Source organism: Neomonachus schauinslandi, chromosome X (genome assembly GCF_002201575.2).
Source record: "Neomonachus schauinslandi chromosome X, ASM220157v2, whole genome shotgun sequence".
Lineage (NCBI taxonomy): Eukaryota > Metazoa > Chordata > Mammalia > Carnivora > Phocidae > Neomonachus > Neomonachus schauinslandi.
The window spans coordinates 39,110,211-39,124,361 of NC_058419.1; the positions used below are offsets into that span (position 1 = coordinate 39,110,211).

At 36.2% G+C, this 14,151-nt stretch overlaps 1 protein-coding gene across 2 annotated transcripts in view; it reads right to left on the reverse strand.

The window, feature by feature from the left end:
• Positions 1-14,151, reverse strand: part of COL4A5 (collagen type IV alpha 5 chain) — a 231,544-nt gene that overhangs the window by 89,451 nt on the left and 127,942 nt on the right. For both annotated transcript variants that reach the window (XM_021678553.2, XM_021678559.2), the window contains exons 11-19: positions 12,490-12,525; positions 12,361-12,402; positions 12,109-12,201; positions 10,820-10,873; positions 10,667-10,723; positions 10,378-10,422; positions 8,761-8,814; positions 7,130-7,171; positions 4,988-5,120 (exon numbers count right to left, since the gene is read on the reverse strand). In XM_021678553.2, the coding sequence (XP_021534228.1) occupies positions 4,988-5,120; positions 7,130-7,171; positions 8,761-8,814; positions 10,378-10,422; positions 10,667-10,723; positions 10,820-10,873; positions 12,109-12,201; positions 12,361-12,402; positions 12,490-12,525 (556 nt within the window). The remainder of the gene's footprint in view (positions 1-4,987; positions 5,121-7,129; positions 7,172-8,760; positions 8,815-10,377; positions 10,423-10,666; positions 10,724-10,819; positions 10,874-12,108; positions 12,202-12,360; positions 12,403-12,489; positions 12,526-14,151) is intronic.

The following is a 14,151-nucleotide window of genomic DNA, read 5'->3' on the forward strand; positions in this document are numbered from 1 at the left end:
ATCTAATCTAGATAATCTAACAGCTAGGGTAAGCGAGGCAGAAGAACAAATTAGTGACCTAGAAGATGAATTAATACATAAAAAGGGAAGAGGAGGCCAGGGAAAAACAACTCAGAATCCATGAAAATAGAATCAGAGAAATAAGTGACACCAAGAAACGTCCCAATGTCAGAATTATTGGAATCCCTGAAGGGATGGAGAGAGAGAGAGGACTAGAAGATGTATTTGAGCAAATCGTAGCTGAGAACTTTCCTAATCTGGGGAATGAAACAAACATTCATGTCCTAGAGGCAGAGAGGACCCTTCCCAAGATCAAGGAAAACAGGCCAACACCCCGGCATGTAATAGTAAAACTTGCAAATCTTAGAACCAAGGAAACCATCTTAAGGGCAGTTAGGGGGAAGAGATTCCTTATGTACAGAGGGAAGAACATCAGAATAATGTCAGACCTATCCACAGAGACCTGGCAAACTAGAAAGGCCTGGCAAGACATATTCAGGGTACTAAACGAGAAGAACATGCAGCCAAGAATACTTTATCCAGCAAGGCTGTCATTTAGAATGGATGCAGGGATACAGAACTTCCAAGACTGGCAGAAACTGAAAGAATATGTGACCACTAAGCTGGCCCTGCAAGAAATATTAAGGGGGGGTTCTATAAAAGGAGAAAGACCCCAAGAGTGATATAGAAAAGAAATTTACGGGGACAATCTATAAAAACAAGGTCTTCAGAGGCAACATGATGACAATAAATTCATATCTTTCAATAATCTCTCTCAACGTAAACAGCCTAAATGCTCCCATAAAACGGCACAGGGTTGCAGACTGGATAAAAAGACAGGACCCATCCATATGCTGTCTACAAGAGACTCATTTGGAACCTAAAGATACATGCAGACTGAAAGTGAAGGGATGGAGATCCATCTTCCATGCCAGCGGACCTCAAAGGAAAGCTGGGGTATCAATTCTTATATCAGACAAATTAGATTTTAAACTATAGACTGTAGTTAGAGACACAGAAGGACACTATATCATTTTAAAGGGTCTGTACAACAAGAAGATCTAACAATTGTAAATATCTATGCCCCTAACATGGAAGCAGCCATCTACATAAGCCAACTGTTAACCAAAATAAACAGTCATATTGATAACAATACATTAATTGTAGGAGACCTCAATACTCCACTCTCAGCAATGGACAGATCATCTAAGCAGAAAATCAACAAAGAAATAAGAGCTTTGAATGACACACTGGACGAGAGGGACTGCATAGATATATACAGAACATTCCACCCTAAAACAATAGAATACTCATTCTTCTCGAGCGCACATGGAACTTTCTCCAGAATAGACCACATACTGGGTCACAAATCAGGTCTCACCGATACCAAAAGACTGAGATTATTCCCTGCATATTCTCAGACCATAATGCTTTAAAACTGGAACTCAATCACAAGAAAAAATTTGGCAGAAATTCAAACACTTGGAAGCTAAAGACCACTCTGCTCAAGAATGTTTGGGTCAACCAGGAAATCAAAGAAGAACTTAAACAATTCATGGAAACCAATGAGATTGAAAACACATTGGTCCAAAACCTATGGGATACTACAAAGGCGGTCCTAAGGGGAAATACATTGCCATCCAAGCCTCACTCAAAAAAATAGAAAAATCCCGAAATCACCAACTAACTCTACACCTTAAAGAACTAGAGAAAAAGCAACCAACAATGCCTAAGCCACACATTAGAAGAGAAATAATTAAGATTAGAGCAGAGATCAGATCAAGGAAACTAGAAGCTGGTTCTTTGAAAGAATTAGAAGATCAATAAACCACTGGCCAGTCTATCCAAAAGAAAAGAGAAAGGACCCAAATTAATAAAATTATGAATGAAAGGGGAGAGATCACGACTAACACCAAGGAAATAGAAACAACTATTAGAAATTATTATCAACAACTATATGCCAATAACTGAGCAATCTGGATGAAATGGATGCCTTCCTGGGAAACCTATGAACTCCCAAGATTGAAACAGGAAGAAATTGACAACCTGAATAGGCCAATAACCAGTAAGGAGATTGAAGCAGTGATCAAAAACCTCTGAAAAAACAAGAGTCCAGGGCCTGACAGATTCTCTGGGGAATTCTAACAAACATTCAAAGAAGAAATAATACCTATTCTCCTGAAGCTGTTTCAAAAAATAGGAACAGAAGGAAAGCTTCCAGACTCATTCTATGAGGCCAGCATTACCTTAATCCCCAAACCAGGCAAAGACCCCATCAAAAAGGAGAATTTCAGACCAATATCCCTGATAAATATGGATTCCAAAATCCTCAACAAAATCCTAGCTAATAGGATCCAACGATACATTAAAAGGATCATCCACTATGACCAAGTGGGATGCAAGGGTGGTTCAACATTCGCAAATCAATCAATGTGATAGAACACATTAATAAGAGGAGAGAGAAGAACCATATGGTCCTCTCAATTGATGCAGAAAAAGCATTTGACAAAATACAGCATCCTTTTCTGATTAAAATTCTTCAGAGTACAGGGATACAGGGAACATTCCTCAAGTTCATAAAATCCATCTATGAAAAACCCACAGTGAATATCATCCTCAATGGGGAAAAGCTGAGAGCCTTTCCCTTAAGATCAGGAACACGTCAAGGATGCCCACTCTTGCCACTATTGTTCAACACAGTACTAGAAGTCCTAGCAGCAGTAATCAGACAACAAAAAGAAATAAAAGGTATTCAAATTGGCAAAGAAGAAGTCAAACTCTCTCTTTTCAGAAATGACATGATACTTTATGTGGAAAATCCAAAAGACTCCACCCCCAAATTACTAGAACTCATACAGCAATTCAGTAATGTGGCAGGATACAAAATCAATGCACAGAAATCAGTTACTTTCTTATACACTAACAATGCAACTGTAGAAAGAGAAATTAGAGAAACAATTCCATTTACAATAGCACCAAAAACCATAAGATACCTCGGAATAAACCTAACCAAAGAGGTAAAGGATCTATACTCTAGGAACTACACAACACTCATGAAAGAAATTGAAGAAGACACAAAAAGATGGAAAAATATTCCATGCTCATGGATCAGAAGAATAAACATTGGTAAAATGTCTACGCTACCCAGAGCAATCTATACTTTCAATGCCATCCCGATCAAAATTCCAATGACATTTTTCAAAGTGCTGGAACAAACAATCCTAAAATTTGCATGGAATCAGAAAAGACCCCAAATCGCCAAGGAAATGTTGAAAAAGAAAAACAAAGCTGGGAGCATCACGTTGCCCAATTTCAAGCTATATTACAAAGCAGTGATCACCAAGACAGCATGGTACTGGCACAAAAACAGATATATAGACCAATGGAACAGAATAGAGAACCCAGATATGGACCTTCAACTCTATGGTCAAATAATCTTCGACAAAGCAGGAAAAAATATGCAATGGAAAAAAAAGACAGTCTCTTCAATAAATGGTGCTGGGAAAATTGGATAGCCACATGCAGAAGAATGAAACTCGACCATTCTCTAACACCACTCACAAAGATAAACTCAAAATGGATGAAAGACCTCAATGTGAGACAGGAATCCATCAAAATCCTAGAGAGAACATAAGCAGTAACCTCTTGGACATCGGCCATGGCAACTTCTTTCAAGATACATCTCCAAAGGCTAGTGAAACAAAAGCAAAAATGAACTTTTGGGACTTCATCAAGATAAAAAGCTTCTGCACAGCAAAGGAAACAGTCAACAAAACAAAGAGGCAACCCACAGAATGGGAGAAGATATTTGCAAATGACAGTACAGATAAAGGGCTGGTATCCAAGATCTATAAACAACTTCTCAAACTCAACACCCAAAAAACAAATAATCAAGTCAAAAAATGGGCAGAAGACATAAACAGACACTTCTCCGAAGAAGACATACAAATGGCTACCAGACACATGAAAAAAATGTTCATCATCATTAGCCATCAGGGAAATTCAAATCAAAACCACATTGAGATACCATGTTACACTAGTTAGAATGGCAAAAATTGACAAGGCAAGAACAACAAACCTTGGAGAGGTTGTGGAGAAAGGGGAGCCCTCTTACACTGTTGGTGGGAATGCGAGTTGGTACAGCCACTTTGGAAAACAGTGTGGAGGTGCCTCAAAAAATTAAAAATAGAGCTACCCTATGACCCAGCAATTGCACTACTGGATATTGACCCTAAAGACACAGATGTAGTGAAAAGAAGGGCCATATGCACCCCAATGTTCATAGCAGCAATGTCCGCAATAGCCAAACTGTGGAAAGAGCTAAGATGCCCTTCAACAGATGAATGGATAAAGAAGATGTGGTCCATATATACAATGGAATATTACTCAGCCATCAGAAAGGATGAATACCCAACTTTTACATCAACATGGATGGGACTGGAGGAGATTATGCTAAGTGAAATAAGTCAAGCAGAGAAAGTCAATTATCATATGGTTTCACTTATTTGTGGAATATAAGAAAGAGCATGGAGGATATTAGGAGAAGGAAGGGAAAAATGAAGGGGGGTAATCGGAGGGAGAGATGAACCATGAGAGACTATGGACTCTGAGAAACAAACTGAGGGTTTTAGAGGGGAGGGGGGGTGGGGGGATGGGTTAGCCCGGTGATGGGTATTAAGGAGGGCACGTACTGCATGGAGCACTGGGTGTTATATGAAAACAATGAATCATGGATCACTACATCAAAAACTAAGGATGTATTGTATGGTGACTAACATAACATAATAAAATTAAATTAAAAAAAAATAAAGTACAGGTGAGAAATTTGGTGAGAAAGGCTACAGTATGAGTTGAGAAGTTTCCGTCAATTAAAAGATACTCATGTCTTCTACTGCTATGCTCATCCTGGAACTAGTACGATAATACTGGACATGTGAATTAGCAAAGATGCTATAAACACAGGAACATTAAGTACAGTCTCTTTTACCTGGAGGTCCAGGAAGGCCTGGTGGACCCTGTATTCCAGGAAGTCCTCGCTCTCCTTTTTCTCCAGGCAAGCCGGGTAACCCAATGTTTCCTTTTTCCCCTACAGTTACACCAGTCCCAGGCCTAGGAATTACCTTTATTATGAAAGAAAAAAATTAAGGAACTCAAAGAGGAAGAGGACTGTTCTCCTAAAAATAATCTAGCAGCTACATACGATTACAGTGCCATCATTTTCACAAAGCTCTGAGTGCAAAATCATCAAGACTACTACACAGATTATCAGTCACATTCTGTATCACTCCTATCCTTCAACTGATTAGAAACTGTTTAATACCAGTAATAATATTACCACCCTCCTGAGCCCCAGGCTTACGGAGGTAGAATTATTTTTGAATTCTCTTATCACATTCAATTCATTCCAGTTACCTAAGCCTAATAATTCTTTACTGAAAATGTGTCTCCAATTTGCCTCCTTCTTTCCTGTTGCCACAGCTACTATGCCCATCTCACACTTGGACTAACAGAAGCACCTCAGAGCTTCTCCCCTTCCATCCAAATCTACTGCTAAGATACACTTCTTCAAAAATCAATTTTTCTGTGTTAGCTATCCTATTTAAGGACTCAAAATTGCTCACTACTTCTTAGTATGTCTGATGCTACTTTTCACCCTGGACTCTGTCAAATCTCTTCTCACTTCCAAGACCTCTCTCACCTATTTCATCTCCTATTATTTCTAGCAGTGAAGTTTTAGGAGAGTGAGGTCTGTCTGATTATAACCACTTCATGCATCTTGCACATTCTTGCCTTTCCCTCTGAATATGCCGTTTCAAATATCTATAATGCCTTCTCCCAATCTTTCCCTTTAACAACCCACATTTCTTTCTTCCTCTAAAACAAAATGAAACAAACTCATCTCTTTTAGGATGGCTTTATTGATTAGAATCAACTAACTGATCATTCCTTTTCTCTTGGTCTTAGAATCTCAGTGTCTAAAGAATTTCATGTTAAATAATTGAAATATAAAGAAAGTAATCTCATGGAGCTAGAATGATAATTAAGCTTTAGATTTAAGAGACTGTTGGACTGAAGTACAAATCAACACCTACTGGCAAAGTGCAATATTTCATCCTGGTTCTATTGGATAGAAGAAATATTCAGACAAAAGGAGACTGAAAGTTGTGGGACCTAGAATGGAGATGATAGTTCAAAAGGGAAAGTGAGCTGCTGGATAGGACTGCATTCTCAAAATTTTCATTTCTTCTGATATTTATCAAAATGTTATCATCTCATTTTATAAAGGAACTATTTCTCAGAGAATGAAAATTCTGATTTTAAAATGAAAGTGAATAAAAATTGTCTAAGATCTTTAAGTATATCCTCATTAGATTTGTTAAGTACTAAGTATCAATATCTGAGACTGATTATAGACAGCAAGAATTAATGTTACTCAAATGTCTGAACATATAGACATTATGACACTTGCACCTTTGCAGATTCAACGCAGTATAAAACCCAGAGTCTTACCAAATTTCAACCAAAGGAAAGCCAGTATGTCAAACTGTAGCAATGATATTTTATTCTTATTAAGATTGGAAATACATTTGACTTAAATTCTGTGGTGAATGCAAACATGGCAAAATCTGTAAACCCCCAAATTAATTTTTCATAGAGCAGTTTCCTACATTTGATTAAGAGCCCCTAGAAAGCACATACCCAAGGAAGAAAGAGGTGTGAATCAGACAATTACAAATTGAGAAAACCTATTAAGACCAAATCCATGTTTCCAGAGCTCTGCAGGGGAAAGGGCCAATTGCTTGTTTCCCAAGTTTCTTTATTGAACCCTTATAAGCAACACCTGCACCACCTGCTGGTTACTTGAGAAATAATTTGGCAATCATGATGCAAAACAACCCAATGCCATAATTTTGGATCTTTACTATGGAGAAGTAATATACAGGCAGAACAATACAAAGACATTGAGGTCAACATTACTGAAGTTTTTAGATGTAGACTTTTAAGCCAGTAAAAGTTACTAATGACTTGGAATTTTGTGTTTTATGAGGAAAAGGTACAGAGGATATTAAGGCACAAAAATAAAAATGCATTCATAAATCTGATAAATGAAGACTAAAAAAAAACTTACAAGTCCAGGAGGCCCAGTTGGGCCAATGTCACCTTTTTGGCCCTGTTTAATACAAGTGTAAAGTAGATTAGTAAAAATCACATGAAAACATCGATTTCCTTAAAAACATAGCAGATAACTAAGTTTCATAAAGACCCAGGAATCCATAATAAAATATCTCAAAGAGAAATACAACTTGAGGTAATGAGATGGTACTGAAATAAGCCTAGGAAGACTGGTGATGTTGTCTCAGATTTACTAGCTACACGATCTTGATCAAATCAATGAATTTATCTGCCTTATATATAGACCAGACTTCTAAGGTATTTCTAGATGCAACATCCTCTGATTTTAATATTCCTATTTTCTAGCAAAGTATAAATACTCTATAAAGAAGATACTGAAAAAAAAATTGGTACCACTAGAATCCGTTAAAATCGTTATATTTTTTACATCTAGCCATGTTTCTTTTAACAAAATTTGTCAAGGGCATAAATTTAGTGTTATTTCCATTGGTGACAGATATTTTAGAGCTGATGGACTTAACTACAATCAGCAACAGCTAATTAATTATAATTGCTTTTGTGGGTTACCTCTTAGAAACTAATGAAAGACAAATTCAGAGACAAAACGGTTACTCTAAACCAGTAGCTACAACAGCACGAAAAACACAGTATGCAAGTGTTATTCTACTGGCCAAGACCTAAGGATAGATGTCTCTCTCAGACCTCTATTCTTGTTCTAGACTTGTTCATAGGAACTCTTCATCTATCTAAAAGCTTCATTTAGTTTAAAGAATTAGTCCTATCACTTCACTTACTACTTGAAAAAAAAAAATCTTGTTCTCTGAGTATTTATGATCTTCCTTTATTCTGGCTGTGCCTCCTAGTCCAAGCTTGAAGTTGGATCTAGTTTAGAGATAAACCACCATTAAAACATGCACCCTCTGGGTACATTCAAGTTTGTAACACCATTTCCTCCTTGCCCTGCAAAACAAAGCTTTTCAGTATTGGTTTTCATATAAAGCAATTAGAGACCACAGAGATTGGAAAACTGGATATTTTTGTGGTCTGCTATAAATAAGGGAAATGTGGGCTTCACACATTCTTTCAAAGTCACTTTTTTTTTCAAAGTCACTTTTTAAAATAGATGACTAAATAAATGACCTTCAGTCAGGCTGTATAGCCAAATGGAAAAAAAAAAGTGACAAAGAATTAGCCACAGACTTTCAGACAATAATTGCACAGAGAATGGAAATGTTTAGTGGAGACATTCTAAATTCACAGCTACAAGCCTTTTTAGTATAAGGACCTCACTAAAATAGTGCTGAATCTTCCACTTTCTAGAGAACAAAAGTTTTGCCAATACATGCTCAAAATGAAGGCACCAACTTTTTACAGTGGAAATGCTAAAGTTAAACAGTTCTTCATGTATTTCTACCACATGTATTGTGATTTAGGACAATGAATGAAAATTTAGAGGAAATGATACAAAAGAAAAAGGAGCAACACCAAAAGATGAATAAAGAAGGTATGTTTTGAATATAAAAGCTAGTTATTAAGAACTTTTTCATTTAGAACTCAACCTTGGGAAAGAAAAGGATTATGTTAAGTAGAATAAAACCGGTCACTTCAAAGTATTAAAATTCTTACCTTTTCTCCATCCCTTCCTGGTTCACCAGGGTAACCAGGATCACCAGGCAAACCCTTTAAAATACAGAGATCAGGGTGACATCAGCAAAAATGGTGGAGTAAGGATGTCTAAACACCCTCTCCTCCATAAAAGCAACAAAGAACATTGGCAAAAATGGTCAGAGTCAACTTTTTTAGAACACTAGAAATTAACCAAAGGCTTATAGCAATCCAGGAAGTATTTGTTGGGGAAAACAAAATGACTTAATCTTGGTAAGACCACAGAGCTTTGTAGCATTTTATCTTGCTCTAGTCCCATCACCCTTCCTTAGCCCCTTGAATGGTATCCTTGAAAACCAACAGCTCACAATCAAGGTGAAAACCAGCAGCCTAGCAGCAAATGGAAGGGAAAGAACAGGGATGGAGCTTCTTCAAAGACCTATTCCCAAAGAGTTGTCATTATTTGACCTGTCTGGTGACTATCTTTATTTGATCTGACTTGAGTTTTTCCAGTGAAAACAGAGAACAGTCTTTTCCCTGAAGATATCTGTCAAAAACAATCCGAGGCAATTATTGACCATCATGGCTGCCTAAATCATGAAACAAAGACCAATCTGTCAGGAGGTAAGGCCCTAAATGTACCTCCTTACGCCATTTTATGTTAAAGTAATTTGTGATTATAGAGTTTACAAATTGAGGACTACCTGTTTAGCAAAATCATCTGGAAACCAATTTATCTGATTTTAATACTTTCAACTTAGGGCTTGTTAAGAATTACTGCTTTCCTTCAGAATGGTCTCCAAAATTTCATCAAATTTTCTGTCCTTGAAAACCTCTTTTAACATCTACTGTGCATACTCTTGATACTGAGGCTGATTGAAATAATGTTCCTAGACTTGCATGTTTAAATTTTCCTCTTTATTTTGTAGTAATTAGAATGATCTGTCAAAAACTTTTATTGAAAAAACTTATGTTCACACAAAATACTGTATGTGAATGTTTTGAGCAGTTTTATTCATAATGGCCCAAACCAGAAACAACCAAAATATCCTCCAGTGGATAAATGGATAAACAAACCTTGGTACATTCCTACAATCAAATACTACTCAGCAATAAAAGGAATGAAGTATTGATAAACAGTACAATGTATTATGCTATGTGAAAGAATCCTGATTCAAAAAGCTATATATAATATGACTCCATTTAAATGACAATCTGGAATAGGGAATATCATAGGGATGAAGAATAGATCAAATGCTGCCAGGGGCTTTGGGTGGTAGGGGAGAAGATGACTACAAAAGAACATTGGGGGAACTTTTGAGGGTGATGGAACTGTTTTTGATTTTAAAGCTGGTTATACAACTGTATGTGTTTGCCAAAACACATAGAACTGTATGCTGAAAATGGTTCATTTTACTGTAAACAAGTTATAGCTCAATAAATCGGACTTAAAAAATCTGAACTTCGTTTTTTAACAAAGAAATTTTAAATTAATATTCAAAAGAGAAAGTATAATTTCCATTCATGGTAACTATTTCCAAACCCAAGCCTGTTTGCCATCCTGCTTCTCTACAACCACATATAAATGTTGCTATTTTGGGAGGGGTGAGGTGAAGGGGACGGGCTTTATCTACTCACTGGAATTCCTGGTTGGCCATTCTCTCCATCTTTACCCGGTTTACCCTATAAGATTCAAAGAAATGCAAGAATATAAATTTGTTATTTAGGAAGTATGAGATTAAAGAATATAACAAGCTTTATCCCTGCTTTGGACTATTAAGTAGACTTTTCAGACTTCAATATTGTAATAAATAATTGAATATGACATTTTGAGACAAAGAAAGTAGGATTTAAGAGGAAAGAATAAAATTACACAAACACACATTTAAAATCTTTTGCAAAGAGAATTAGTGGTCATAATACTTACTCTTTTGCCAGGCTCTCCTTGCTCACCCTTCTCACCTTTCATACCACCTGGAGGACCCTGTACACACAAAAGTAGTTTTACACTGGTTCATGGAGTGCTATGTATCAATACCAATTTACATTAAATGACATTAAAGAATTTTAGGTGACTTACCGGAGGACCACGTATCCCTGGAGGTCCAGGAGGTCCTCGGTCACCAGGAAGTCCCTATGCAGTAGTAGGGGAAAGGAAAGCAACATTAATACTAGAGCTAGCTAAGAATACTTTTAACAAACTGTACTATAGACTCAGGCAGTATAACTAAAGATAACAGGATGTTTCTAATTCAAAGTTGAAATCTGCTAGGCAAAAGAACCAAGAGCCATCTTTGCTTACTTCAGTTCATTTCTAATGTATGTAACAAGCTGAGTTTTGAGGTAAATAAAAAGACAACACTTAAAATTAAATTATTAATGATACATTTTATAAAAAGCAAGAATACCCAAAACTAGGAGATATAGGGGCCATATAACACACATATATTTGGCAGAGAATTAAATGACCCAAATCCATATTGATGGTAGAGTTTCAATACAATTTGTTCTTTATTCTTAACTTTATTATTAGCATTTAAAGTGAAACAACAATGTACACACTTTGTTCAAGGGTGGGTCACTATGCTATAAAAGATATGTATGATCTCATCTACTCTAGTAGAAGCAAGGTATCAGATAATTACTTCTAAACACAACAAGGGTTTATAGAATAATACTCTTTGTATATCAGTGAAATGTAGAGAAGACAGTCATCTAAGACAATGACCATCCACCTTACCAGGACCTAATTTTGTACATGAATGCATTATTCATAATAGCCAAAAATGCAAACAATCCAAATGTCCATCAACTGATAAATGGATAAACAATATGCGGAATATTCACACAAGGGAACATTATTCAGCTGTAAAAAGAAATGAAGTATAATACATGCTACAATATGGAAGAACCTGAAAACATACTAAGTAGAAGAAGCCAGAAACAGAAGACCATATATTGTATGATTCTATTTATGTGAAGTGATCAGAGTAGGCAAATCTACAGAGCCAAAAAGTAGATTAGTGGTTGCCTAGGGCTGAGAGTTTGGGGAAAAATGAAGAGTGACAACAAATAGGTATGGGGTTTTGGAGGTTGGCTGATGAGAATGTTCTAAAATTAGATTGTAGTCATGGTTTCACTACCCTGTGAATATACAAAAAAAAATAGAATTGTACACTTTAAATGGGTGAATTGTATGGTATGTAAATTATATCTCAATAAAGCTCTTTAAATATTTAATTATCTCAAATTCTTGTTATTTTTAAAGTACCTTCACATATAATTATATTCCAACTTATAATGAATGCATTTTAATGAAATGCCACTTTTATAGCAAAATGTTCATTGATTTCCTCTCTACATACTCACCTGATCTCCTTTCTGAAACTCCACATCAATTGGTCTTTTCTGTTCACTGATCTGCCCAGGTGGCCCAGGGGGGCCCTGAAGACCTTGCTCACCCTGTTTGCAAGATTTAATAAGAAAGTAATATTTCATAATTTACACAGACAATAATATAAAATGTAAGCTAAGTCAGATGCAAGAAGCAAAAAGACGAGCTCAAATGATGAGGAAAGGAGAAAATTGAGGGCTGAATAATCAACATTTTTCTTTACTCACCTTTTCACCCTTGGGGCCCTGGAAATTTAAGCCCATATTCCCCTGAAGAGAGAGGTTTTAGTTAAAATCTCATTGACACTAACAGAAAGAATTCACACCAAGTAAAAAATGTACATAAAAGAAAATTACCTTTGGTCCCGGAAGTCCTGGTGGACCAGGAGGGCCCTAAGAATAGAAGACACAGAAAAGGAAAAAAGGGATATATTAATAAGTTTATTAAAAAATTATTCAATTTTAAAATAATTATTTGGTTTCATAAAAAGCAAAGACAAAGCCCTTCAAAATAATATTTTCCTGTTTTTTTCTCACATTTAAATTGATTTTAACAAACCAGATGAATGTGGAGACTTCCTGTGACAGCATACAAGTGGGCAGGGGAAGAAATACAAGGATATGTAGAGGCAAAGGGTTAACACCCCAGTGCCAAAAACCAATATAAAAGTTAATCAACAAACATATCAAATTTCTCATGTCAGAATTATAGGTAAAAAAATTAGGACTCATAAGGCAATTAACTCTCTAGTTCTAAAAAGCATGTGTTTCCTTTTTTAGTTCAGTTTTATTTTCATGTGACCTGACTTTGTAATGTTTCAAGGCTTGAAAAGTTAAATAGGCATTTGTTTACCCAAGTGTATCACGTCTTTGATCTCAATGGATCTATTCATTTACATATTGTACCCTGGTGGCACTTCTAAGACTTTGCTTCAACCTGTTGAATCAGGGTTAATTGAAGGAACATTCAGAAGTGCAGAGTCAATCAGTTACATAGCCACAAGAGTTGAGAAAATTTCAAGATGTAACAACACACCACAAGAGTTGAGGAAATTCAAGATGTAACAACACACCTAGGGTATACTGATGCTGTAAAAACAGAGTTAGGAAAAAGTGCCATAGTCCAGAGTCCCATGTTTTGCAGGATGTCTACAACTAAAATAGACTAAACAAAGGGGGTTTTCTAATCCTCTTGTAGATACTTCCAGGAAAGCAGAAATCACAATCTTTTCTGGTAGATTCTTTTAGTATTTTCCAAATGTTATTTCCTTCATTCAAGAATAGAGGACCAATTGTCACAAGCAAAATTGTGCCATCTATAAAGGTATAATGAAAACTGTCACTTAAATATATGGTAGATGAGAGAGAGAATGGCACATGAGAAATTACTTTGACTGAAGTACAATTTTCTTGCCCTGTTAAGAGGCAAAGCTCTAAGTCCAAAACATGACCTGAATGAAATCGAAGTATTTCAGGGGCAAAAATACTCAGAATTTAATTACAGTAGAAAATATGAGTGACCACAGAGGTAGTAAAGCAAGAGAACTAGCTGCATAGTCAAGTCTTTAGAAGTTTTTGCTTCTTTCCTGGGGTATACAAATCCTTACCCCATTGCAGAGTGATTTACTACCCTCACCAATCCTACTGTTTTGTCACAGGCCCCTCAGAAATGAGAGCTAATATTTTTTTCTAAATACCCGTTTTTGTTCCTCTTAAACAGAAAATTGCAGTTAGAAGAAACATATTTCATCAAGTGACTAGAGAACTGCCCTAGAAGACTGACAGCAATGACTAGAATCAACTTTAACACTGACATATCAAGAGGTAACCAATGAAATATTTTATTTTAAATCTTTCCTTGTGTGTACCTCATTTTCCCCCATCTATAAAATGAAGCTATTACTTAGCACATATATTGTTCACCATAGCATTGTAAAATATCCTGCAAATAAAAAAAATATATACATAGGGGCGCCTGGGTGGCTCAGTCGGTTAAGCATCTACCTTGGGCTCAGGTCA